We start from the raw sequence: 27,019 nt of genomic DNA, 5'->3' as shown, positions 1-27,019 counted from the left end.
CCAGCTATATATGCCTTGCGGGTATCTGATGAATGCCATCCACCTTATTCTGACAGATGGAATTCAGAGCTGGGAAAAACGAGGCTATTTTTGGCCTACAAGCTGCATTATGTTTATCACCATCCTGCTTCATACAGGCATACTATCTCACGTTACTTGATCTTAGGTGTTAACCACAGTACCTCTTTCTTTAATACTTTTCCAGGGAAGCCATAGTTTCTCAATTATATTAATCTCTGATTTTTCTTTGACTTACAATATGACTTCTAGACTTTTCCCCAACATGTTTTATCAATTTTATGATTGCAACATAAAGATAAATACATAAACTAGGACCCTCCTTAAAAACTTGTAGGGGTGAGCGTGGAAATGGGAGGGGGCTCTGAAACTTATATTTCTTCATTTTTTTAATCCTGGAACACCTAGTGAAAAATTCTAGATTTTTTTTTCTTTACATAACACAGCTTCAAGATTGTAATGTGATTGCTTTTTAACTCTCAGCAGAGTTACAGTTCTTTAAGATGTAGATATGGATAGATACCTGTACATATATATACAGGGTCTTACAATTTTGTTTGTTTCTCTCCTGGAGTACTTTCTTTAGAACTATTTTCAGAAAAAGTAATTTCTGTTATCTTTGCCTTTCTCATCAGGCCATAGTGACTACTTTTGAATTCTTTTAACTAATTTGCAATTCTAAGACTCTTGTGTGGGATAAGGACAGTGATCACAGCTCCCTCTCCTGTCTTTAGCAATTTGCTCTCAGTTTGGCTTTGCCAATTACACTGTGTATTTACGTAGGCCACAGGGTAAGGCTACATTGCCCTATTTACTGCCTGCTCATTCTAATGACTTTGTATCTTTCCCTCAATCATTCCTCTTTTCAGGACCATAGAAACAAAAAGAGCCACAAAGACAGAGGAGACAATCCCATCTCTACATTTTACAGTTAAGAAAAGGGATTTAGGAAGGCTATACCTTGACCGGATGACCAGCCAATTAGGGATTTATAAAGCTTACTGAGGAACTTATATATAAAATTATTTATATTAAAGTAATAATTTATTGGCACTTATGGCAAGAAAAGGCTTAAAAAGCATATTATGATTGCTTTGCTTTTGCTGTCTCAGGATTTCTTCATTCTCCCGGCATGGTATTGTACCTACAACAAACTTAGGACAAGTAGGAATAAAGTCGAGAGTCGAGGGGGCACAGCCATTCCCAGCCACAGTCCAGGCATATGGTTGGGATGAGGCCTCAGGGATCACGTAGCAGATGACAGGGCATAAGAATAAGAATCCAGGTAGACAGTTGGCATGTTGGAGATTTACCCATGGTTCATGGAGCTTAAACCATGTGGTAGATTATAGGGACAAAGGGTAGGGACAGCTAAGGACACACCAGCAATGTCAGACAGGTATCTGGGAAAGCAACTTAGATGGGGGACCAAGACCAAGGCCCAACCCTGCCTCAAAGTCCAGTTCTTTTTCTGTCTTTAGGAGTGTACATAAGGAACACTAGCAAGTAGGGAAGCAAATTACCTTGTTCTAGTGCAGTGGGCTTGGGTCTAGACCCCACAGGAGAGGATGTAAGAAACTCAGGCGTCACACCAAAGCAGGCCTCTCTCTGCCCACTTTCATTCTCTGTTAACAAAAAGGGGTTATCCTCTAGAAGCTTCCCCTTCAAGGAGAAGAGGACACTGCACAGAAGAAGTTGCTGACTTACGACCTGGGGTCCAGGAGGGAAATTTAGGCCTGGGAAGCTCTTACGCAGTGAGAGAACTTTATGCGGCAGTGTAGCTCTGAGCAAACACGGGAGGCCAGCATCATGAATGGGGAGTAGGAGTAGGGAAGGGCTGGAATGTTCTGTGAATTTCTAGCCTGAAGCAGTAACAACCCCGGACCTGTGGCTAGATGAAGCCTGAAGAAGGGAGACATGGAAGAGCAGGACAAGGCCCAGACCAATAAGGGCTGGGAGCAACCATCCCAGGCCTAATTAGATTGTCCAAATGAGCTAAAAATCAGCTGGCCATTTTCCAGTTACATAGGCCACTAAAGTGAATGTGTCTCTCTGATTTAAAAGTGACTACGATGATGGTTAGGCAATCAATTTGTGAATCTCTATACTTTCTTAATGATCTAGTAGCACAAGTTTTATGTGTTCCTCATGACAGGCTCTTGCTTTTCCAGAGAGGAGAGAAAGCACAGTACAGTTGCAAATAAGCAACCTTATTTCTCTATGTGTCTCACCTCTTCTGTAAAAAAGAATTGGTCACAAGAATTAGGGAGAGAAAATATATCTTTGTAGAATAAGTAATGGTGGGGTAAACAAGAAAGGCCTGGTGTGTGAAACCAGACCTGCTCACTAACATGGGACAATTACTAGAGCAAGGACACTTATGCTGCAAGAAAAAGGGTTCAGAAGGCAGAGCACAGGAGCCCCTGTGGTCTGGGCAGGGCATCACAAGCACAAGAGGAGCCAGGTGGGCTCTCGAGAAACAAGTGTCAGAGCCTCAGTCTTAGAGCTAGACTTCAGAGGGAGCCAGGGTGTTAGGAACTTTGTCCTGTAAGAATTGGCGGTGCTACTCTGCAAGCTACAGAACATACATGGGGACACAGGGGAATGAGGCATAAGCCCAGTTAACAGTAAATGAACCCAGAATACAAGCATAATTAGAGATCACACTAGACTTAATGCAGAGACCCCAGGTTTAGAATAGAGGGACTCGTTCCTTCCTGCTCAAAGTCAAGATTGGCCTGGACAGGGCTGCTATAAGGAAGAGATACTATTACTCTCCCCATTTTGTAGGTAAGGATATGAAGGCTTCGTGGGGCTGACTAACCAGCTCTCACAGTCAGGGTGTGGTGAAAGGAGGTGGGAGCCAGACAACCGGCTCCAGGAACAGTGCTCCACTCCCAAACTCAATCTCAAGGGTATGACCTTGAGGGAGAAGATTTGTGGAGCACCAGTTGTGTTCCAGTCATGGCGCTAGGCCTTTTAAACATACTATTGCATTTATTCTTTATAATCCCTCATGAGATAAGTTTGGTTACTCTAAGTTTATGGACGAGAAAATATATTCCAAGGCTTTCTCGGCATTACATAGCTAATAAGTGATAGAGTCTGGATATAATCCACATGTGTCTGACCCGAAACCCATCACCACATTATGAACTACGTTAGGAACTTTCCTTGTTCTGAGTTTCAGCTATAAATAAGGACTAGGCTATTTTCTAGAAGGGAAGATCTTTGATTTTAAGCAATTTAGTCAAATGATCTAATGTACAGGGTTAAAATGTGTAAGTACAAAGCTTTCTTAGAAAGCAAGACTGAGATATCGTGCATATCAAGATTTCAGGACTGCCACTGAGTGACTCGCCAGGCGAGCCTGAGCTTAATCAGATCTGGGTTCAAATCCTGACATCACTGGCCATGAGAAGCACCATGGACAGCTGCTTAACTTATTTTCTTGTCCAGAACACGAGGATAATATTACCTATAAACATTGAATATGATGAGAATATAACGTTTCCAGTCTGGTAGCTTAGAGCGTCATAGCTACTCACCAAATGTTAGTCCTCTGTCTTTCCAGCTCATGCTGTCTGTCGTCTTCTCATGCTGGTTCCACACACTTATGATCTACTCTCTCATCCACCCCTGCCCTTCTCCTTCTCAGCCAACAGCTTGTCTTATTTCACAGGACAGTTTCCCACAGTTGCTCCCCCCGTCTCCTCTGATTGTAATCTTCATCTCCGAGTGGTAAAATAATCTTACACTAAGTCCTAATGTATGCACAAGAATTTTGGTTCAAACATCCTAAAATTTGTGGGTAATTTCTATTGGGAATAATTGGATAAAGGGGAACTTCCCAATTTAGAATGCTAGAAAAAGAAAATATCTACTCTGCTTTGGCAAGGTAAGAAGGTAACTCAAAGGCCAGCATTTCTACTGTGCGCATACACATTATCTGCTTCTTTGAGACCATGATGAGACCCAGGAGGCAGAAGTCAACAACTTTGGGCTATAAAATCAGAAAGGTGTGGAATATTTGCGTGGAGGACCAGAAAGAAATAGGATGGTTTCAACTGTTCTCACTTGGATAATGAGTGGATGTTAAAGCAATTAAGATATAGAAAAACACATTTGGGGCTAGGGAGTAACAGAGATGAGGATGACTAATTGGAAATTAGATCTCCTAACCACCCTCTTAAAGAATCATGTGAATTCTGAGCTTAACCAATCCCTTTGCCATTATTCTGGATATTTCCTGCTGAGCTGCCCCTGTGAACTTCCTAAAACACAAATTAGACCTGACTGGCTTCCCCATTGCCTAAAGATCTGTAGCCAGCCTACGTGGCATGGTGTGGCAAATCCTCACAGTCTTCTTTTTACTGCCTCCACATATGCTCCCTATGCTCCAGCCACACCAAGCTCTCCCATCCTTGTATATAATACCCTTTGACAGCATCCACTTTTTAATATGTTGTTTCTCTAGTTAGAAAACTTCTCTCCCTGTCCATCCAACGAACAGTCCTCAAGAAGCTGGCCCAGTGTTGTTTTTCCTAGGAGGCCTTTTCTGACTTCTGAAACAGCAGTCCTTCCTCTCTTATGTTCTTCTAGCCCTCTGCCCACATGCCGTTCTTGCTCCAGCGTTCGATTTGCTTCTGACCCTGTCTCCCACACTGGACCATGTATGAGTCCCTCAAGGACAGGGATTTTGCCTTTTTTATCTCTCAGCCCCCGTGCCGATCACAATAACTGGCAAGTAATCGCCACCCAATAATTATTTGTTGAGTTAATTAGTAAAATAACAAGTAGACATATTGAATTAATAGTGCCTAACTCAACAAACAGAACGTATTCACTATGCTTAAAAAACATGTGTCCTAGAAAACCTTTGGAATGCTACAAAGACATTGATAATAGTGGATGCCTCTGGGGAAGGAAACTGGGTGGCCAGAGGATAGTGGAGACAGAACCTTTATGTCGTATGAGCCGTAATAATGCTTCAATTCTGTACCATGCACATGCCGTTATATCATTATATACCCAAATTTGTCTAGTGTGTGTGAGCAAAACAACCTCATATCAAAAAGTTTCATAATTTCTTTTCTAGCAAAAATTTTGATTGTCAGTGTGAGTTTATGATACAATCATTCTCTGTTACCAAGACAACTCTCATCTGGGTTTCATTTGGGTTTAGAGCTAGAAGGGTGATTAGGAACCAGGCTATGCCTCAGATGGCAAATAAGGACCCACTGAGCTGTGTTGAGACCTTCAAATCTTAACAAATAGTTTGAGGCCAGGGAGGTTGAACAAGACCCCTTCCTTCTCTCTGCCAGACCTCATTTCTACTTTTAAGATCTTGGTGGAATTTGCTGGTTGGGCAGAAGTGAATGACATCTCATCATTAAGAACCCACCACACAGGATTCAGTTCTGCAAGACTGTGAATATGTTTGCTTCAGGTTCTGGGGTTTACAGGTGCATTTGGACCAGGAAAAGGTGGTGGATAAGCAGTATGTTAAGTTTGCCATCGTATGTAACACCATTTGAGGCTTAGACTTGTACAGAGGCCTAAATTCATGCCATTTCCCAAATGTCAGTTAGAGTAGCTAATATTTTAGTATACAAGTTATCCCTATATGGTAGCCTAAGTGTCTTTTGATGCAAAGATTCTCTTTCTGTTCCATTTTACCACCTGGGTGTAAATATCTTAAGGATACTTCTAGTATGTATGGAGCCATAGAAACAGTGAATGCTGTAATGAAGAGCACCAAGTACCAATCCCAGCTAAGCTAGACACGTGATTTAACCTCTCTGTGTGTCTTCATTGACAAAATGCAGAACATATGACCAGTCTCCTAGGATTCATTCCCACATCCCATAGGATTTTTAAATTAAGGATTAAATTAGATGATTGGTAAAGCACCTGTCACGTAATAGGAATTCAACATATGTTGATTCCCTGCCCAGTGCCCTGAATAACTTATTTAAAAGAAAGTTTATCTAGATAACAGATGTTTTTGCATAGTGAAGTACAACTATGTTAAATTCCTACTACCGAATATGTGTAGGACGTAAGTCACTCCTGAAAAAATGTTCCTTGTTCCTTGTCAATAACGTACTTGTCTTTTCTTATTGCACATCGTAATACACGTCTCTCAAGGTTAAAACCTTACTGCACTTGGCTTGTGTCACATATTTTCTCTGATTATCCTTCCCCAAAATACACAGAGTGCCTAAAATTTAAGTCACGATAATTAGAAGTTATATACGTATTTTTTTAAATGAAAACCTAACACCTTTCACACCAAGAAGAATGTTTATCTGGGAATTTAGTGCTTACCCACATGGGAAGAACTCTTAAAACACCGCAGGGAAAAAAATAAGTCCAATCTGACTTCAAAATTAAAATCTTAGATTCCTCAAAACATAACTTCAGAAGATTGTGTGTAAAGGTGGCAGAGGCAACCTATACTTATTTCTCAAGTGAGCCGCCCCACCCCCGCCCGGCCCCTGGCATTTTAAAGCATGTTAATCCAGGCTCACTCATAAACCCCAGCAGCAGGGGATCATTGTTCATTGGTTTATTATGGGCAGACCGGACTGGTTTGAACTGAGCAGAAGTTAATTATCAAATGTTTTAGCTGGCTCTAACAATGAATAACCAGTTCTTGTCGGACCCCGTCTTGTTCACTGTACAACATTTTAAGATGGGGGCAGGGGGGATGGGAAATCACCCATCAGAATCTGCAATGAGGGAATTTGCTGGGACCGCCCTAATCTGTTTCCCAGGTTGTTCAAACCAGTTCAAGAGCAGTTAAACAAGGTTATGTAAGTGACATGTGATGTAGCCCAAAATAGTGACTGCAAACACAGGCTGCTGTTGCTGGGCAGTTGTCAACTGCTTTAAAAAAAAAAAAAAAAAAAAAATCCTCCAGCAGGGTAACAAATGGACCTTTAAAAAATGAGAAAGAAATTTAAGCAAAAAGTTAATTCTAAAAGGGATTTGGTAAAATTGCCTTTCTGAAAATTAATGCCTTTTTCAGAAAAAGGGAAACTACATTATACATAAAGTCTGGATCTTCTAGAGTATCCATCAGGGGTAGTGAAGGTAAAGAGGACTCAAAAAGTTTGGTTTTCTGCTAAAGCACAAAGTTCCCAGGTTTTAGTAACAGCAACAACAAAACCATCAGATTCGTTAATGGCTTTGGGCATATAACAAATTATTTAGCGATGTATCTTAAAGATAGTGATAAATATTAAACTATGTGATTCATTTCTGCCCCCTTTTAGTTAAACTCTCTTGTAGTTTCAAGGCGTGAAAAAGAAAATTGCATTTCACATAGTGTGGTAAGCGCGAAAATAAAATTTTAAAGGAAAATGAGCTCCTTTGGTGAAATCTCTTTGATAGATTTTTTTTTTTTAAGATTTTATTTATTTATTTGACAGAGATAGAGACAGCCAGCGAGAGAGGGAACACAAGCAGGGGGAGTGGGAGAGGAAGAAGCAGGCTCATAGCAGAGGAGCCTGATGTGGGGCTCGATCCCACAATGCCGGGATCACGCCCTGAGCCGAAGGCAGACGCCCAACCGCTGTGCCACCCAGGCGCCCCTGATAGATTGTTTTTTAAAAGGAAAATGAAAACAATCACAGAAGAGGATCTAAAAATATGTCTTAACTGTCAAGAGGTTTGCACCCTGACATTTGGATTCTCCTATGACCATATATTCTCTGGGTTCCCTGCCTTTTAACATGTGGCAGATCTGGGGAGTCAGGAATTGGGGAGCAAGATTCCATGGAGGTAGGTGGAGAAGGACCATAAGATCTTTGTCACAGGATGCACATTGGGCAAACCCACCTGCTATCGCATCCCTATTATGGAGATCTGAGTATCAGGGACACTGGTATGGGTTTCTGTCTGTATCGCTAAGAAACCTATCAACTAGCACCACGTCTCCCTACCTGGATGGTGAACAAATTAAGAAATAAAGCAGTAGCTGGTTGTGGATAAAATATCAACTTTTAGTGGGGGGGTAGTAAATAAGTTGAAGGATGTGGCTTTGTAGTAAGAGCAAAAAAGGGGGAGACTGCTATCTGAGCCCCAGCGTTCGATACCAGTGCAGACAATCCTGGAGTATGACAGGCCTCCTCAAGACCAGAGGCTGCCCTTGCTCCCTGAGGGACTTCTCCCCTAAGAGGAAGATGCTGAGGCCAACAAGTCAGATTGATCCTTCTCAGGCTTACTAATCACGGCAGAGTGAGTAAAGGAGATAGAGACCTGAAGTGTGGTGTCCGTGGAGCTATCTCCCCTGGAAGAAAATATCAACAGGGCTCAGAGGGATCGAAGTGTTCCCTTCTGGAGGCCCAACCTGAGGCCCCGGGCACAGCTTCTTTAGGGGGTTGGGAAAGGGTCGGGTTGCTGGGGCAGGGGCAGATGTCAGGTTTGGTGTGTCCTTACTTTCTTCAGTCAGTCCCCCATTTGTAAAGGGCTGTGCTCCCAAAGTGTCATGGTAAGTCGGTTTTTTAGATGTACGACTTGGGGCATTCTGTTCAGTCTAGACGCACTTTCATCCCCTGTCCCATTAAATGCCTGCTATTCAGATTGAGTTCAACTACCTCCTTCTTTGTGCATCTTTTAACAAAGATTCAGAAAGGTATTTGTAGGTGTTCAGCATGTTACTAGGGCTTCTAGAACCTGGTTCTTTCCATGTCTGATTTTACCTGAGAACTCCAGTATTTGATTTGGAATCAGCCATGCTTATGGCCTGGCTCCCATGGAAGAATAAGAGAGGGTAGTGGATTTTTCCAGATGTAGTTAGAGGAGCAGGACATTGCTGCGGAATTGAAGGGGGTGTGTGTATCCCTAGATATCACTGAATATGAAAGTAGTTGAGGCAGAGTGAAGCAGAAATCGGACTCCTTCCTAAGGTCAAAGCAAAGAAGTAACGGGAAGATGTACCACTGGTGTGGCCACAGCCCTACGACTGACCATGAGCCCGGGTCAGACAGGCAGGGGATGCTCGCCACACCCTGCGCTACCCATCTGCAGTTTTAGGATGTCTCTAAGGATGGTTTGTAATTCCGGACCAACCTATATGCTTGTCCCTGTGAACAGAGATACAAATACGCCAAGTGACCATTCTTCTGAATTTTTCCAGTTTGTTAAAATAAGCCACCAGATACGATGTCTGTCATACCGGTCATAATAGCAATCAAATGACAATAAAAGCACCATAAATAAAACACCAGTAGAAAAAACAGTCCAGTGTTACAGTATCAAATGCCTCTGATCCCAGCTTTGCTTACTTCTCCTGAAATAGCACTAAGTTTTGCTGAGCATGTCTTTGAGCTCTGCCTGTCAGCCTGCCTCCCCTCTTTGTGCCCCAATGGCTCAGTGTCACTTTGAATAAGATATGTAAGAGTTTGAACTTGGAAGTTTAGAGAGTGAAGAGCGCTAGAAGGCCTTTAATCAGAAGGATGAAATGATCAGATTTGTGATTCCAAAGGATCACTGCGCAGCTCTCTGTATGGTGGAGGCGCACGGCTCTGAATGGTGCTCAGAGGATCCCTAGGTTTGCAGCACAGTGCCTTCTGGGTCACTAGCAGGTGCAAAATAGGGAGCAGCACCAGGGAGGGTATCCCCTCATGGCCATTTCAACCAGGGTAGCTCTTCACTTTGTGTTCTTAGATACTGAGAGCTATGTTAGAGTTCATTTCTTTCAGACAGCTTTCAAATTAATGTTTAATAATCATTTGATTTAGAAGTAGGGACATGGGGGCGCCTGGGTGGCTCAGTCATTAAGCATCTGCCTTCGGCTCAGGGCCTGATCCCAGGGTCCTGGGATCGAGTCCCGCATCAGGCTTCCTGCTCTGCTGGGAGCCTACTTCTTCCTCTCCCACTCCTCCTGCTTGTGTTCCCCCTCTCGCTGGCTGTCTCTCTCTGTCAAATAAATAAATAAAATAAATAAAATCTTCAAAAAAAAAAAAAAAAGAAGTAGGGACATGGTAGAGGCAGGGTAGTCTAGTTACAATAATAATAATATGCAATAATATATGATAACAGCAATAATATCATGATAACAACTACCATTCACTGGATCCTTACTGGCTGCCGGGGATTATTCTAAGTACTTTATATGGTGTATTCATCTTCCCGATGACTCATGAGATAGGCACTTTGATAATTCCTATTTAACAAATGAGGAAACTGATGTACAAAAAGGTTAAGTAACTTGTCTCAGGTCACACAGATAGTAAGCAAGGATTCAAACTCTGTAATGCAGAAATTTAACCAAGAGAGGCTAAAATCAGGGGAGAAAGTACTGACAGACATAGATAGGATTCAAGAGAAACTCAGGGCCGAGAATCATCAGGATCTCATAGCCAATTGAATATAGAGGATTGCAGGAGTTTGTGGGGAGGTAGGTGGGGTGTAAATCAAGCATGACCCTGGAGCTTCTGGTTCTAATAACTGGCTATAGCTTTAAGGGTAGGGAAATATAAGAGACCGGAAGAGGGCTGCCTGTGGGGTGGGCACATTACACTTGATTTGTGAGCATGGAGGATCTGATGTGTCCGAGACCTTCAGGTGGGGACGCCCACTGAGTTACGTGGATGAGTGCATCTAAAACCTGGAAGAGAGGGCTCAGGAGCCCTCATGCTGTTGACAGCTCCCTGGATGTCGTCCGGTCACCAGAACATGTGGATATAGCTTGTTCCTTCTCTATACCCCTGTCTTCCTGGGCCTCAACTGACCAGACCAGTTGCTCACCACACATTTAACTGTGTTTCTGCTGTTCCCTGCCCCCCTCCTTTGTCTGGGATGCTTGTGTGCCTGTCCTCTCCATCTTTCAAGTCCACAGCATTCTTCGAGGCTTACCTCAGATGCTTGCTTTCTGCACAAAGCCTTCCTCATCCCTCTCTCCCCAGTATAATCACTTCCTTCTTTAAAGTCATACAACATCGATCCCACATGATTTATCTTAGTCATTTAAGTTTCCCCAGCCATGTCCAACTTTTAGAAAGTTTGTGGAGGGAATGGACCATGTTTTGCTTTTAAAATGTGTGCCTACTTACTTTTAAGAGTTTTGATATTAAATAACACTAGAAAACAGGTAGAGCATATGAGGAGCAATTTTACAAGGAAGTTGTAACTTTCCAGAGTCTTACATCACTCTTTTGGTCTTGGGCCCTTGTCTAGAATTCTTAGCTGAGCTGCAGACAGATCCGAGCGGGAGCAGGGCCACCTGTCTAGGAAGCCATGGAGCGTGCCGGCCAGACAGGAGGGCCCCAGGCACCCAGAGGAAAGAGCATCGGTCCTGCCCTCAGAGGGAGAAGACACCTGGTCCACAAAATAAGATCAGAATACCCTTAAAAGGAAGTAGAGTCCCAGCTTTCTGTCCTGTGTTTACCCTAAGGATATCGTTCCCCACTCTCACACGCTTGCCAGCTTGTTGAAAAAGTTAAGGCTTGAAGATGAGATCAGAGCCGAATGATATCCATCTCATCTCAAGTGGGCTCTTTTCATCTACAGGTGTTCCTTACTCAGTGGTGATAGTCTCTTCCCACAGGAAGTTCCTCACTGACATATTTAATTAAGAGTTGGCTATGTTTGTTCTTTGGATTTTCTCATTCTACTTTTTTTTTTTTTTCAGACCGAGCTAACCAAAAAAAAAAGGGCAACATCACTACCACCATTTTTTTTTTTTTTTTTTAGTTCTTACCTCGGGCCTGGCTTTGTGCTTCTTGTTTTATATATACTAATTTGAATCCATCTGACAACCTACAAAGCAGGTGTTACTATGTCCGTTTTATAGATCAGGAAGCTGAGGCTCAGAACAAGTCAAGTAACTTGGCCAAGCATCTCACAGCTCCCTATTGACTGAGGGAGGGCTGGGACCCAGGTGCGTCTGGCGACAAAGCTGTGCCCTTCCCACTGTATCTCCTCCCCGCTGCCTTCCATGCTTCCACTCTTTCCATTCTAGCATTATCGATGCTTTAAGGCAAGACCCATATGTCATCCAATCTGTATTTTCTCATTTGGGACCAGCCCAAGTACAACAAAAACTTGGTTCTGGATTTCAAAGTAATTGAAAATTTTAAAAGACAATTTTTCTTGAGTTCAGTAACTTTTAAAACAATGTTGTTAATTTTTAGGCACTTTCTGAATTATTTTCCAGTTAGAAGCAATACCATAGTTGAGAACAATAGGGAAACTGTTGATTTGTTTTTTAAATCTTTGAACTCAGCTTTTTTAAAGTCCACGGGCATTTTCCGTTTGATCTGAGTACTTCTGGTTTGTCTGTAAGTCCGTGAATTTATATTACGTATGTACTAACTAAGCTTCCCAGTACCCCATCCAGATTTACTCTAACCTTGGTGGCTTTCTGTTTTCTAGAATGACTGCCTTTTCCTCAAAAAGCTGCCACTTCCTCAGGCAGGAGGTACATTAAGCTAGTACGCACAGATGGATGAGTGACTAAAGTTCCCTGAGCCCTACTGAACAGATTTCGTTCTTAAAACAAGATGCTCTTACATGCAAGGGGCTCTGTCATGGCTACCTAACCAACTTCAGTGGAGCACGATGTGAGCCGCATGGGGAAATTACTTGGGACCTAGGACACCAGGAAGGCACTGTCATCCTCTGTGGGATTCTGACCCTGGTTTAAGCTTTGCCTTTCACAGAACTCTCTGCTGCTTCCTAGTGAATCCTGAGAGCTCTTTTTTCCATTGTTGTGTGTGTGTAGGAGAGTCTGAAAGGTATGATGCTGGAGATAAGCAGGAAAGATTGTATGCATGGATCTTTTGTGAAAGTCAGCTACCTAGGAGTCAGTAGGCCTTCCGTGAACATTCATTACTGTAGGTTTGTCTATATACAACGTACTGTAGGAACATTTAAGTTCTGAATGTTGTACGTGATTGAATTTATCAGTATGTTTATATTCATCCCTTCATTCTTTTATTCAGTAGCAACTGAGGGCCAGGAAGTATGATGTTTGTGCTGTATCGTTCTTCGGAGTGCCTAATAGAGTGTCATAGATGGATGTTCAGCAATTTTGTACAAAAGTTTTAATTTAAAGAAATATTTTGGAATTTTCAAAGCATAGCCTGTTTACTTTAAGCTTTTATTTCCCTCCGTGTTGTGGAAATGAACATTTTTTTCTTTGGACTATCTATTACAGTGCTTGTTATGAACTAGCCAGATGGAACTTTCTCTAAATTTTTATGAAGAAAAATAATTATAATCTATTTGAAAATTGTGAGACATTTGCATTTCCCCTATAAGTTTTTAATTTACTTAGTGTCTTTTTTTTTTTCGATACAAATTCTTGAATACATGTGCGTATTAGTGTACTACCATTGATAAAATAAGCTGGGGGTTTGGGGACTTGGGGTGGTCACTGGACTACATTCTTTATTAAAATAGTCCATAGGTGCTTATTTTCTTTTAAAAGGAAATGTATTGCACACTAGTAGCTTCTCATTAACATTTAGAAAAGTTCAGTTATTTATGGAAAGAGCTCTCAGTGTTTTCTATTAAAATTAATTTGTTCAAAAAAAAAGCAATTATGTAAATCTTCTAATACTTTGAGAAGAACTAATATAAAGACTGAATTTTATGTTCTCATTTACCCTTCATGGAGGTAGTCTTCAGAGAGGTTCCCCATATATTTCCAGCTCTTTGCCTTCTGGGCACAAGGTAGGATTCCAGTTCCTGCCTTCCTTGTGGTTGAGTGGGATCATTGGACTAGATCTGAGCAATGAATAGTGAATTGTCCTTTCTGGGCTGGAGCATTAGATTTCCAGCCTCTGTGCCATGAGACTCACAGTATTCACTATGGTGGCTGCTCCATCAGTCTAGGGCCCAAGGGGAGACAGTCAGAGGACATGGAACAGAATTCCCAGCCTATCTGCTGTTGCCTAATTAATTAGGCTTTACAAAGAACCACCTTTTGGCTTTGTTGATTTTTCTCTATTGCTTGTATTTTTTCTTTGTTATTGATTTCTACACTGTATTTCATTCCTTTTATTTGCTTCAGGATTAGTTTCTATTTTTTTTTTTCTAGCATCTTAAGGTAGAATCCTAGATCATCAATTTTAAACCTTTCTTTTTTCTAATACAACTATATAAAGCTAAAAAATCTTTTGTAAGTACTGCTTTAGCTGGATCCAACAAATTTTGATATGTTGAGTTTTCATTATTTCAGTTTGAAATATTCAGTATTTCTATTTTGATCTCTTTTTTGACCCATAAATTATTTAGATGGGTGTTGCTTAATTTTCAAGTATGTGTGGCTTTTTTAGCTATTTTGTTATTGACTTCTAATTTAGTTCCTTTGTGATGAGAAAACATACTGTGCATGATTTTAATCCTTTTAGAATTTGACACTTGTTTTATAGCTCAAGATATGCTCTATCTCAGTGAATGTTCCATGAGCACTTGAACATGTGTATTGTGTAATTGTGTGACCTAAACATTAATTGGGTCAAGGTGTTTGATAATATTGTTCAAATCTTCTATATCTTTACTGTTTCTCTAGATAGATGGTGATTGTTCTGAGAAATTGTTCTGAGAGAAGGGTTCTTAAATTTCCAACTGTGATTTTGGATTTATCTTTTTTCCTTTTAGTTCTGTCGATAGTTGCTTGATATATTTTGAAGCTCTGCTATGAGATGCAGTTTATATTTAGGTTGTTATCTGTTAATTTAATCATCATAAAATGACATTGTTTCTTTGGTGATACTCTTTGTCTTGAAGTCTACTTTGTCTGATTTTAATATAGCTGCATCAGCTTTCTTATATTACATTTTACATTGTATATATTTTCCCATTTTTTAACCTTCAACCTGTCGTGAGTATGTATTTAAAATGCACCTTAACACGTGTATCAGTCTTTTTATCCAGTCCACCATCTTTGACTTCTAATCAAAGTGTTTAGACCATTTACATTTAATGTAATTATTGCTATATTAGATTTATATCTGTTACTTTGGTGTTTGTTTTCCTTTTGTTCCCTCTGTTATTTGTTCCCTTGTTTTTTCTTCTCCGTATTTTTTTAGGTTAAGTACATTTTAGTATGCCATTTTATATCTCTGCTGTCTCTTGAGCTACACTTCTTAGTGGTATTATTCTAGTGGCTGCTTCAGGTAGTCTCTCAAACATTAATGTGCATCAGAATCACCTGAAGGGTTATATAAAACACATTTTTCTAGGTCCCACTCTAGAGCTCCTGAGTTAGTAGGTCTGGAGTCGGACCTGTAAATTTAAATTTCTGATGAGTTCTTAATGTGGTGTTGATATTGCTTGTCCAGGGACAATACTTTGAGAACCATTGCTCTAGGGATAAGAGGATGTACTCTTTACTTATCACTGTCTACCTTGAATTAATTTCAAGTATACTGTTTTACATATAATGTAAGAAGCTTACAGCAGTAAATTTTCATTTATATCCCTTCTTCTTTTGCTATGTTCTCAGATATTTCACTCATACATATTTTATAAATCCCATAATACATTTTTATTCTTTTTTTCTTTAAACAATCATTTGACTTTTAAATAATTTTTAGAAAGAGAGAAAATTTCTTTTACATTTTACCATCTATCATTTCCAGTTCTTGCCTTTCTTTTCAGTACATCCAGATTTCTATCTGCTATCATTTTCCTTCAGCAAAGAGAACTTCCTTTTTCATATCTTATAATGTGATTCTACTAGCAACAAATTCCCTTAGCTTTAGTTTATCCAAAAATGTCTTTATTTAACCTTCATTTTGAGAGGTATTTTCATTGGTTATTCTGGGTTGATGGTCTTTAAAGATATTATATGTTGTCTTCTGGCCTCAGTTGCTTTGATATGAAATCAGGTATTACTCTTTTCCTTGTTCCCTTTTGTGTAACGTAATTTTTTTGGCTCTGGCTGCTTATAATTATTTTTATATTTCTTTTTCAGCAAACTATATTGTGCTATAGTGCTTTTCTTTGTATTTATCTTTTAAAGGGGGCATTTGCTAAGCTTTCTAGATTTTCAAGTCGGTGCTTTAATCAAATTTATAAATTTTCACATAGTTTTCTGACCTATTTTCTCTCTCTTTCTGGGATTCCAACTGCACACATATTAAATTACTTAATGCTATCCTGCAGGCTGTTAGTGCCTTGTTCATTTATACTGTAATTTTTTTTCTTTGTTCTTTAGTTTGGATGATTTCTACTTATATTTATTTAATTTCAATAACCCATTTTTGTTTAGTGCCCAATATATTGTTAATTCTAACCAATAAATATTTTATTTTAGATACTATATTTTTCAGTTCCTGAATGTCCATTTGGTTTTGTTTATTTTGTTTTTATAGTTTCCAAACCTCTTCTGATAGTCTATATTGCTTAACTCATATTAATCATATTTTTTTAGACAGTCTAATATATCAGTTTTTAAATCCTTATCTATTAATTCCAACCTCTGGATCTGTTTCTACTGATTAATTTTTCTATTGACTTTGGTTCATATTTTTCTGTTTTTAAATATTTCTAATGGTTATTATTGTATTATAGAATTCTTGGAGAATCCAGATTCTGTTATATTTCTCCAAAGAGTATTGAGTTTTGTTCTAGTAGTCAGTTACATTTCTGATAGATCTTGAAATTGTCAAGCCTTTGCTTTAAACTTTTATAAGATAGGTCTATTTTAGTTGTGCCTTTAACCTTAGGGTAAACACCTCAGTCCTAGTATTACAATGGAAAGCCTGAGGTATTTAATGAGTCCTTCTGATTTAGGGGGATTCAAACTTTTTGTGATGGGCAGCAGCTGAAATAATCTGCTCAGCCCTTTCAACTTTAAATTGTTTCACCCCTGGACTCTTTGAAGTTTCATGTTCAGTTTAGGGGTCAACCAAGAATTTGAGGGGAGTTAATACGTACATTTTATCTACTTCCATCCCCCTATGACACCCTTCTTTCCAGAATATCTTTCTTCAATTTCTAGCTGCCCTAACAGTCCCTAAATCTGTTCTCTGCCTTCTGAAGCTAGTAAGATTGAGCATTTGGCTTGGTTTCTATCTACCCTGCACTGGGTAGAATACAGGTCCTCAAGGAAAGAGCTGTTCAAAGGTGAATCTTGTCTATGGTGATTCTCTTTTTTTTTTCAGGAGTCCATTTCCTTCCAGGTTCTGCCTGCTTTTGGTTGCTCCCCAGTGCCTTCAAATATTTCTCTCCTTTTGTGGACAGTTTATAATTGTTATCTGTAGGAGGCTTATCTGATTCAAGCTGTTCTGCCACTACCAGAACGGGAATTCTCCCCATAACGGACATGTAATTTGAATGAGAAATCTTTGTTTCCTTTATCACCAAGATTCTTTTTAACCACGGGATTATTCCTGTTGCTATATAGTCTGACAAATATACAGCTACTAATTTGCATAGGGACCATCTTTGAGAACTTTCAAGTGGACTGTTAATAGTGTCCCCTATTTCCATTCTGTCTACTTAGTGTATCACCTTCAGATTAATGTTTCTAAAACACAGCTCTGAACTCAACATATTGCAAGCAAGCATCTTCAGTGATACCCCATCACCTGCTGAATAAAATCTGAGTTCCTTAACTTATCATCCAAGGCCTCCACTGTCTGGTCCCCAGCATTCTGGTTGTCTGCCCTATGTTAGCATTATAGAAAATTGTTTACCTGAAAATGCCTGCAATGTGACTTACTCAGGATTGGCAGTCTTAGTAGTAGAAGAGCACAGTGTTTAAATAAGACATGATTAAAGTTTTTTAGATCTTCCAGATGCATTCTCTTGTTTTCATTGTGGGTTTTGTTGTTGTTACTTTGATGTTTTAATATAGATTGAGGAATGGGACATACATACTTGTGTAAGGTGCAATTTAAATCTTTAATGTTTGTACAACTAAAAATATAAATGATGGGAAATTGTCTGAAAACTCTCAGGCCATTCCTGCAGTAATCCCTTACAATGCTCCCATCCTATTTTTGGAAGATGAATTGGTGGCAGTGACCACACTGGTTGGTAGAAACCAGGTACACGATTTCAAATATTGCTGCAGGAAGGAAATTATCCTGTAGCTATTATAGTAACATGGATTTTTAAGGTGTGTTCATTTTTTTAAATCCTTATGGAAATATGCCAGCTTTTGGAAGTTTCTGTTTTTGAATACCGAAGAAGAAAATCTTCTAGTGTATACGGAAGGCACTGGTCATTTCTTATGCATTCTCATATGCCTGCAATCTAAGAGACTTAGTCACATTTTACTGCACGTTCACAGAAGTGGAAAAGAACCTTAGATTACCCCCAACCACTTATGCAAATGCTTGACAGCCTTGCACACGTAGTAGGTTCCCAATGAATACTTACTGAAAAAAAAACAATTAAAATCACTTAGTTTTCTCTTTGGACTTTAAAGTTTGTTCAATTCAGTGTGAGTTATAGATAAATATATGGTTTTGTGTTCAATTTTGCACCATGCAAAAGGCACATAATGCTCATTGCCAGTGGAAATACTGACTGATAAGGTAGAGTGTTCCTCATTCAAATAATGTTCCTTTGCTTCTTGGTTCCAGAGAGCACTTTTAGCATCCTGTTGGACTACCAGTAAATTATACTGCAAATTGATGTTTAAAAAAGACTGTGGCCTTAAGGCACCCTGTTACTGTCAGCCTTCCTGAATTCTTCCAATTCCACCATTTGGGGAATCCACATTACTAGAGCTAGCATGAGTTTTTTCTTGTGAGCAATTAGCAGCAATAATAATCGCCTTCTAGATTATAGGGTTTTGTAGGACTTAAATAAGATAGTACTATAATAGGGCTTTTAAAATTTTATTTTTGAAATGGTAACAAATGACTTAAGATCCTGTGCAGCATCATGAAATGTTGTTATATGAATCAGTTATGGTCTTTACCATGGGTATTGATTGCCTTTGTGTAATTATCTATACCTACTTATATTCACTAAGAGCCTCCAATTTTTTAAAAAGTCATTAGATTATTATAATGGTAAGTTTTCATTTCTTTACTTTGATAGATTTCCCTATTCTAGTACTGTTTACTGTTATTATTACTAAGATTTACCATAATGTTACTGAGAATGTGCTCTAGATTAAATTATTTCAATTACATTAAGCAACACATATTATTTTTATTGAGTATTTACTGTAATTTACCTAGTAAGTCTCAACCAAGGGAGCATGATAGTCCTAAGCTGAAGGGAGTGCTTTAGAGCCTGTTCACTGCTTTATAGCAATCAGTGAAACTCCCTCTCTCCTTTGTCTGCATGTTTTCAATGACCCATGACTCAGTCCTCGGACCTCTTCTCTTTCCAGTCTGTGCTCACTCTCCATATGATCTCATCCAGTCTCATGGCTTAAAATAATGACTACAAGCTGATTACGCCTCCACCCCAGACCTCTTCCTGACTCCAGACCTGTGTATCTAACTGCCGGCTTGGCATATCTACGTAGATACTTCTCAAACATCTCAAACTTAACATGTCCAAAACTAAATTGGCGTAGTTTCCCATAAACCATGTGCTCCTACTGTCTTCCCTGTTTCAATTTATGGCAGTTTGATTTTTCTTAAGGGTTCAACTCAAGAATCTTAATGCCTCTAACTCCCCTTTTCTCTTCTGGTCTATCAGCAAATAGTAGCAGTTCTACCTTTATAATGCATCTAAACTCTGACCACTTCTCACCACTGTCACTGCTACTGCGCTGGCCTGATCTGCCATCATCTCTCCCCTGGATTGTAGTGATAGCCTCCTACCCCTGGTCTTCCTGTGTCTTCATCCGTTGAGTCAGTTATCAACATAGTAGCCAAAGTGATCGTGCTAAATGTAAATCACATCAAGTCATTGCTCTGCTTAAAGCTTCCCATTGCACTCAAAGTAAAAGTCCAAGTCTTAAATAATATCTTTACTATGGCCCGGTATAATCTGACTCACATTAACTCTTTTTCCTTGTCTCTTACTTTCCACTCATTCTTTCTGTTCTTTCATACTTGGCTGTTCCTTAAACATGCCAGGTATCCTCCCCAACCCTTCCCCTACCTCATTTGCTTTTCCCTCTGTGTAGTGTATTTTCTCCCCAAGATGTCCACACAGTGCCTTCATTTCCTTCAGATCTTTATTTAAAGCATCTTTGAGTAAGGCCTTCCATACTCTTTTTAAAATGTCAACATCATCCCAAACCTCTACCATGCTATATGCCCCTTCCCTAGCACTTACGACCATCCAAAATCTGTGTATTTTACCTAATTACCTTGACTGTTGATGGTCTCCTCCCAGTTGAATAAAAGTTAATGATAGCAGGGACTTTTGACTGTCTCTTTCATTGCTGTATCGACAGTGCCTGGTACGTAGTGGATGTTCTGTAAATCTTTGCTATAAATAAATGAATAATAGAGCTAGGCTACAATTTCACATTTTGCCAGTAGATGCCTCTCTCTCGGCATATTCCCACATCTGAATATTTTAAGTTGCTGTATGAAATAATTAAACATTTACAATTGTATAATTTGTAAGTCTTCCCACTGAAATCACCTGTGTGTAAATGGTGAGCAGGCATAGCAGCTTAAATAACTGCGTGAGAGCCTTCGAACAATTCACTCTGTTGCTGCCGTGATGTCTAAATGAAAATTGCACCATTGCCTGAGAGAGCTTGGGCAGCTACCAAAAATTTCAGTGCGGGGGAGCATGACTCTACATATATGAAAGTCAGTTGGAAATAAACACTGTATTAATCTTATCTGTAATCTAAAATCTCACCTGTGTTAAACTGACTATTCCTGTGCCTATATTATTTGTAAATCTTATTTCTCTTCTATTTTTTTGAAGAAAAAATTTCAGGGCAGGAGAGATGAAGTTTCATATTCTGATTATACTTATTAGTACTTTATATTAGTGTAGTCTTTATTTTAACAATTGTTTTTTATTATTCAGGGCAACACAACTATTTATGTGCTGGAAGAAATGATTGTATCATTGATAAAATTCGACGGAAGAATTGTCCTGCCTGCAGACTTCAGAAATGTCTTCAAGCTGGGATGAATTTAGGAGGTAAGTTTTGTGTTTTTAGTTCAGTAAAAATTGTTAATATGTATATAACCCTACTAAGCTCTATATATTCCCAAAATTTAAGATGAAGCTAACATGAAGCAAAGATTTCTAAAAAATCTAATAAGCTTGTGCTAAATCATTTTAGTATTTCTTTTTTAAGTAGGAGTTTAAAAGAAGTATGTTATACGGCTATGGTCCCAGTGACGTTTTCAACCCTGAGTTTGCTAAGGTTTCAAGAACTCAGAACATAGCCAAAACCAAAACAAAAATGAATGACTTTTTATATAAAACCATAGCTAACAGTTTTTATTACAGTGTCTGTTTAGAAATAAACCGTATATGTGATAACATTAACCAGATAGGAATACATTCTAACTCTAAGAATAAATGTAACAAAGGAAGACCTCTATGAAAAACTGAAAAATGTCACAGTAGCCCACTGAAAGACGGGGTTGAGGGGAGATGGGCTGGGTGGTGGTGGTGGTGGTGGTGGTGGTTAAAAGACTTGAACCAAACACAAAAGTGTACAATGTCCATGGATGGGAAGATTCAGCATGCTAAATGTATCAATTTTCCCTGAATTAATTTATAAATATAACACAATCCTAACAAAATTACCAATTGATGATTCTAAGTTCCTAAAGAAGAGCCAGCAAAATTCTGGAAAAGATAAATAATAAGGTCAACTACCTCTACCAGATAGTAAAACATGATAGAACCACAGTAATTAGAATATCTGTTTATTGATTGTAAGACCAACAGAAATTCAAGAAATAAATAAAAATAATATGAGAACTTTGTATGTAATAAAGTTGTCATTCCAGATCAGTGGTAAAAAGATAGATTATTCAACAGAAATTATTGTGACAACTGGGAAGCCATCTGGAAAACAAGAAAATTGAATCCAAACTCATACTACCCACCCAAATAAATTGCAGTCTTTCAAAGTTTTAAACTTGGAAATAAAACAACAGAAGTACTAAAAGAAAACATGGATTTTTTTTAATTCTCTCCAAGTGAAGAAGACCTTATTTTTAAGTATAAAACTCAGAAGATATGAAAGAAAAGAATTGAGGAAATCAACACTATTTACAAATCTGATATTACTGCAAAGGCAAATAATAAATAAGCTGGGGAGCAGTACTTGCAACTGATAGACAACAGGTTTATTTCTTGCATAAAAAGCTTCTATAATTCCTTAAGAAAAAGAAACTTATAAAAATGAGATTGAGAGGTGCCTGGGTGTCTCAGTTGGTTAAGCATCCAGCTCTTGATTTCAGCTCAGGTCATGATCTCTGTGTGGTGAGATTGAACCCTGCGTCAGGCTCTGTGCTGGGCAAGGAGTCTGCTTAAGATTCTTTCTCTTCCTCCCCCACTTTCTCCCCCCTCTCTCTCTCTCTCTCCTCCTCTCTAAAAAGAAACAGTGAGATTGAGCAAAACAAGAATATGAACAGAACATTTATAGACAAAAGAAATACAGTTGGTTCTTGAAACACATGAAAAGATTCTCAATCTAATCATAAGAGAAATGCAAATTAAAAATATGAGATAAAATTTTTATAAATGGCAAAAATAAAACATTTTTAGGATATATTGTTTGATGATAGAGAAATAAAATAAAATTCAATGGTGATTTCATGCATTTTAGGTGGAAATATAAGGTGATACAACCCCTCCAGAGAGTGATTTAGTTATTTCAATAAAATGGTAAAGGGCACATACACCTTGACTTAATGATTCCTAAGTATATTTTTGCAATGTGAGAAATGATACATTCATAAGATAGTCATCATAACATTGTTGACCATCAGAAATACATTAAATTTTCATGTGTTCAGGATTCGTTAAATAAATTACAGATACTCTTCAGACAATGAAGGAAGCTCTAAATGGATTGAGCTCCAAAATACTGTTTAGTGAAAAAAATCAGGTTGCAAAATAGGATGCTTTGTCTACTACAAGTGATTTAACTGTTTTAGAAAAAGAATATATATTGTATAGAACATTTCTGGAATAGTTTACCAGAAACTAGTAATGCTGGTCATCTCAGTAAAAAGGACTGGGTAGCTGGGAGACAAGGATAGGAAGGAGAATTATTGTCACTGTATTCTCTTCCGTACCTTTGAATTTTGTATTGTGTTTAATTCATGCATTGCATATACATATTATCTCTTTGAAAGAAATAAAGTAATTTGATAAAGAAATGAGACTTCATCCTTTGCTTTGATCAATGCTACTGGCTGGCTAGTCAGGAGTGGGGAGTAAACATGGTGGCACACAGAGCAGAGTGACTCTTAGAAATCAAGAGGAGTATATGGGCTGTGGCCAGTTGAAACTGCTCATGTCAGTGTGTGGCCGGAAAATGTTACATAACAGCTCAGCCAAAGAGGCTCATGCTGGTTAAGAGAATGGACTCTGGAGCCAGACTGCCTGGGTGGGAACCCTTGTCCTGCCACTTTCTGACCTCGTAACCTCAGGCAAGTTACCACCTTTCTGTGCCATGTTTCCTTATCTTCAACTTGCAGTAATCAACCTGCTTACCTCATAGGCCGTGATGAGGATTGAATGAGTCAGTGTGCAGTGAAAAGAAAGTGATCACTCAGTGCGTGTCAGTGGTTTGGTGGGTGGTGGCAGTGCTCATTGTGATTTCCATAGCGCTTTCACACATGATCTGAAAGACATTATTGCCCCATGTTTTGCTGATGGTGAACCTTAGCCCAGAGAGGCTAAGTGACTTGCCCAAAGATACCACAGCCAGTGAAATGATGAAGCTAGGTCTTATAGCCCTAGACTCTTGGTCTGGTGTTTCTAGTCTACCACCCTGTTCCCTTGTTCAGTTATCTGAATCAGTGCAAATGTGGCACAAAGATCACCTCCATAAGCATGTGAGCGCAAATCAGAAGTTAATCCTTTAAAATCTAAATGGCACAAGGGTACAGCCATTGGTTGTAAAATAAACTCTAAATCAATTTTGTAAAATCCCAAATCTGAACTTAAATACACATACACACTACTGAGGTATCTTTTAAAGTGTCTGTATGTATATTTTATGTAACTTTATAAATATTATTAAACTGTAATACGTAAATATTACTATAAGTGTTATATAATTATACTCTATAAAATATAAGTACTATTGGTTATTATAAAATAACAAAATAACCATATTTATAATTCCTACCTCATAGGGTCTTGTTAAGGATTAACCAAGCCCGTACATAGCCTTTAAAACAGGGTTTCTCAACATCTGCACTGTTGACATTTTGGGTAGTTTGTATGTCAGCATCCCCGGCCTCCACCTACTAAATGCCGACCAGCAACCCCTTCTCTCCAGGTTGTGACAACCAAAAATGTTTCCAGACTTTGCTAAATATACCCTGAGTGGCATTAAGACCCACTGGTTTAGCTCTAATAGTAAATAATTGTAAGCACTATTCAGTGTGGTATTTTCTGCTAGGATATAAATTCCATCAGGGGAAGAATTTTTGTCTGTTTGTTCATTGCTTTTTTCCCCAGTGACTAGAACAGTGCCTGGCATTAAGTAGGTGTTCAGTAGCTATTTGTTGAATGAATGAATGACTAACTGGCATTTTTGAGGGCTTCTGTGTTCTAAGCATTTTGCTAGGCCTTTATATGTGTCATCCTTTTTAAACCTCACATTACAATATGTGATGCATACTATTAAATCTGTCCATTTTGGCAGTGAGTTCACAGGGGCACAGAGAGGTTAAAGAAGAAGGCCACAGAGCCAGGACCGGCAGGGCCAGAGCTCACATCTCATCCCTGGCCCCAAAGCCCGTGTCGAGCATCACTCTGCGGTACGACATAGGTCCGCTATTTGTAGATTGGCTTTTTTAAAATAGTCCAGATTGTCTATTAATGGCAGCCGCGGCAGCCTGCTTTTTCATCTGTGTCTGTAATGACCTGTAAGTGAGGTTTGGCGCAGGACCGGACATAGAATTCACATAGTTTGTCGTTGGTTTCTGTATATGTGACATAGGTTGTGTGGGTTTTGGTAAAACATTTTACTAGAGAGAAAGCACACTGTGAATCTTGAGGTCATTGAAAGTACTGAATCAAAACCGAGCCGAGTGGTAATTAATATTTATGAAAATACTGTTTTCTTTAGGTTCAAGTTATAACTTAACTACTTCTGGTTCATAGATTAAATCCTTAACTTTTACTGATTATCCAGTTGCAGTGACATGCATTCTAATTTTTTTCTTTTTCCTTTGTAATTTATTTTGAAGCCTTGCTTTTGCTTTCAATGTGGGCAAGAAGAAATGCAAGCAATTTTATTATATTCAAAGAAGACAACATGAATTTTAACCTTTTAATGTGAAGCAGTTTTATAAATTAAAAATGTGAGTTAAATTAAAGCCTATATCTATACATGTCCCAATCTCAGCCATTTTCTTCACAGAGCAGGGCTGTCCAGTTTCTTTTGATCCACTCTTCTTCCCTGCTGCCTCTCTTGGGGCATAAGGCAGCTGCCAGCCCAGTATAATATTTGGAAGGCATTTGCTGTTGGTGAGTGATCATGACTCTGAGAACAAAATTAGCCTTCCCGTTCTAAAGGCTTCAGGAATCCAAAATACTTTAGACTAACTTTTTTCCTATCTTATCAGCTGGTTAGCATGTAATTCCAACTGTTGTCCCCATGCCGGTCTCTACCTTAGAAAGTGGGAGGAAGGAAGAAGAGCAAGTAGATTTTTAGTTCTCAAAACTGAAAGCCACAAAATGTGCCTCTTCCTTTTTCTCTGGATCCACTCCCTCCTTCCTACCACAAGTACTATTCCTTTTCTTTAAAATCCTGCTGAGCTTTAGGCTGCATGCAAAGGAAAATGTAGCAGAAGATGTGAGAATGTCAACAGAGAAATTGAAAGGAAAATAACAGCTTTCCTGGCCCCAAGCTGGGCCTGCCACTCTTGCTATAGCCCCTATCAGTACATCTAAAAAAGTTGTGGTTCCATATGCATGAGAATTTACTGCTTTGCATAGCTTTCTCCAAAGGAATTAATCACTTTTCCATGCCAGTGTTCTGAAGAGGATGATCTGTACATGTCTTTTAGAGCTTCTCCTAAAATAGATAAAACAGCATTAAAGCCAGGTGGCCCTCAGACCAAGAATGGGGGGGAGGTGGTATTTCCCATTGACTGCACTCTGGCCATAGAATATAGAGGGGATCTTCAAGATTTTTCTATTCCAGTTCTCCCCTTTACAGATGAGGAACTTGGAATCCAACAGTGTATCATTAGAGACTTAAAAAATGCAATGTAAGGATTTAATTCCATCGTCTTTCCTCTTTTCCAAAGCACACCCCCCCCATTTCATTTCTCATTAACTAGGCTAAGTCCGCTTTCACATTCCTTTAGTGAAGACTCTAAAATATTAAAATCTTGCTTCCTGTAGCTTTAGAAATGTAGACTTTACAAACCACAGGATAGTCCTAATTTGGGTTCCCCTGTACTTCCAGTGCTTATCTGCAGCTTTCTTTGATGCCAGCCATCACTTTCACTCAGTTCAGTAGGAGCCTTCCTTTAAAGGGTGACCCTATCACACAGGTCTGCCTTCTCCTCTTGGAATGGACCGTGTCCCGTGCGAAGAGAGAAGGATGTCAGGCACAGGAAGCAGGAACAACAGTAGACATCACGGTTGCTCTCTGGAGACAGAGACAAGACAGCTCGGTAAAAAAGGAACAAAACATAAAGCTAATGGTAGCAGCGTTCAAAGACAGATAACTCTTGTATAGGACTGATGAGAATGGAACCAAAGAGAGGAAAATCTGTAAATTAAAATTCATCCACATAATGCAGTATTAATCAGCCAATAAAATTATGGCCATGAAAATTCATAGCAACACAAACTTTCTAAAAAAAGTAATAATGAAAAATTAGTATGCAAAATTATTTAGGTTACTTATTCTGTGATTACAGCTATATAGGAAAAGACTTGC

The 27,019-nt window shown here is 39.0% G+C and overlaps 1 protein-coding gene across 4 annotated transcripts in view; it reads left to right on the top strand.

Annotated features, from left to right (window-relative positions):
• NR3C2 (nuclear receptor subfamily 3 group C member 2) overlaps nt 1-27,019 on the top strand; it is a 323,747-nt gene that overhangs the window by 205,066 nt on the left and 91,662 nt on the right. For all 4 annotated transcript variants that reach the window (XM_057310111.1, XM_044384353.3, XM_026499446.4 and 1 more), the window contains exon 4: nt 20,947-21,063. In XM_057310111.1, the coding sequence (XP_057166094.1) occupies nt 20,947-21,063 (117 nt within the window). The remainder of the gene's footprint in view (nt 1-20,946; nt 21,064-27,019) is intronic.

This window comes from Ursus arctos, unplaced genomic scaffold, assembly GCF_023065955.2.
Source record: "Ursus arctos isolate Adak ecotype North America unplaced genomic scaffold, UrsArc2.0 scaffold_11, whole genome shotgun sequence".
Taxonomy (NCBI): domain Eukaryota; kingdom Metazoa; phylum Chordata; class Mammalia; order Carnivora; family Ursidae; genus Ursus; species Ursus arctos.
The sequence above is the reverse complement of the archived record's forward strand: the minus strand, read 5'-3'. Positions and strand labels throughout refer to the sequence as shown.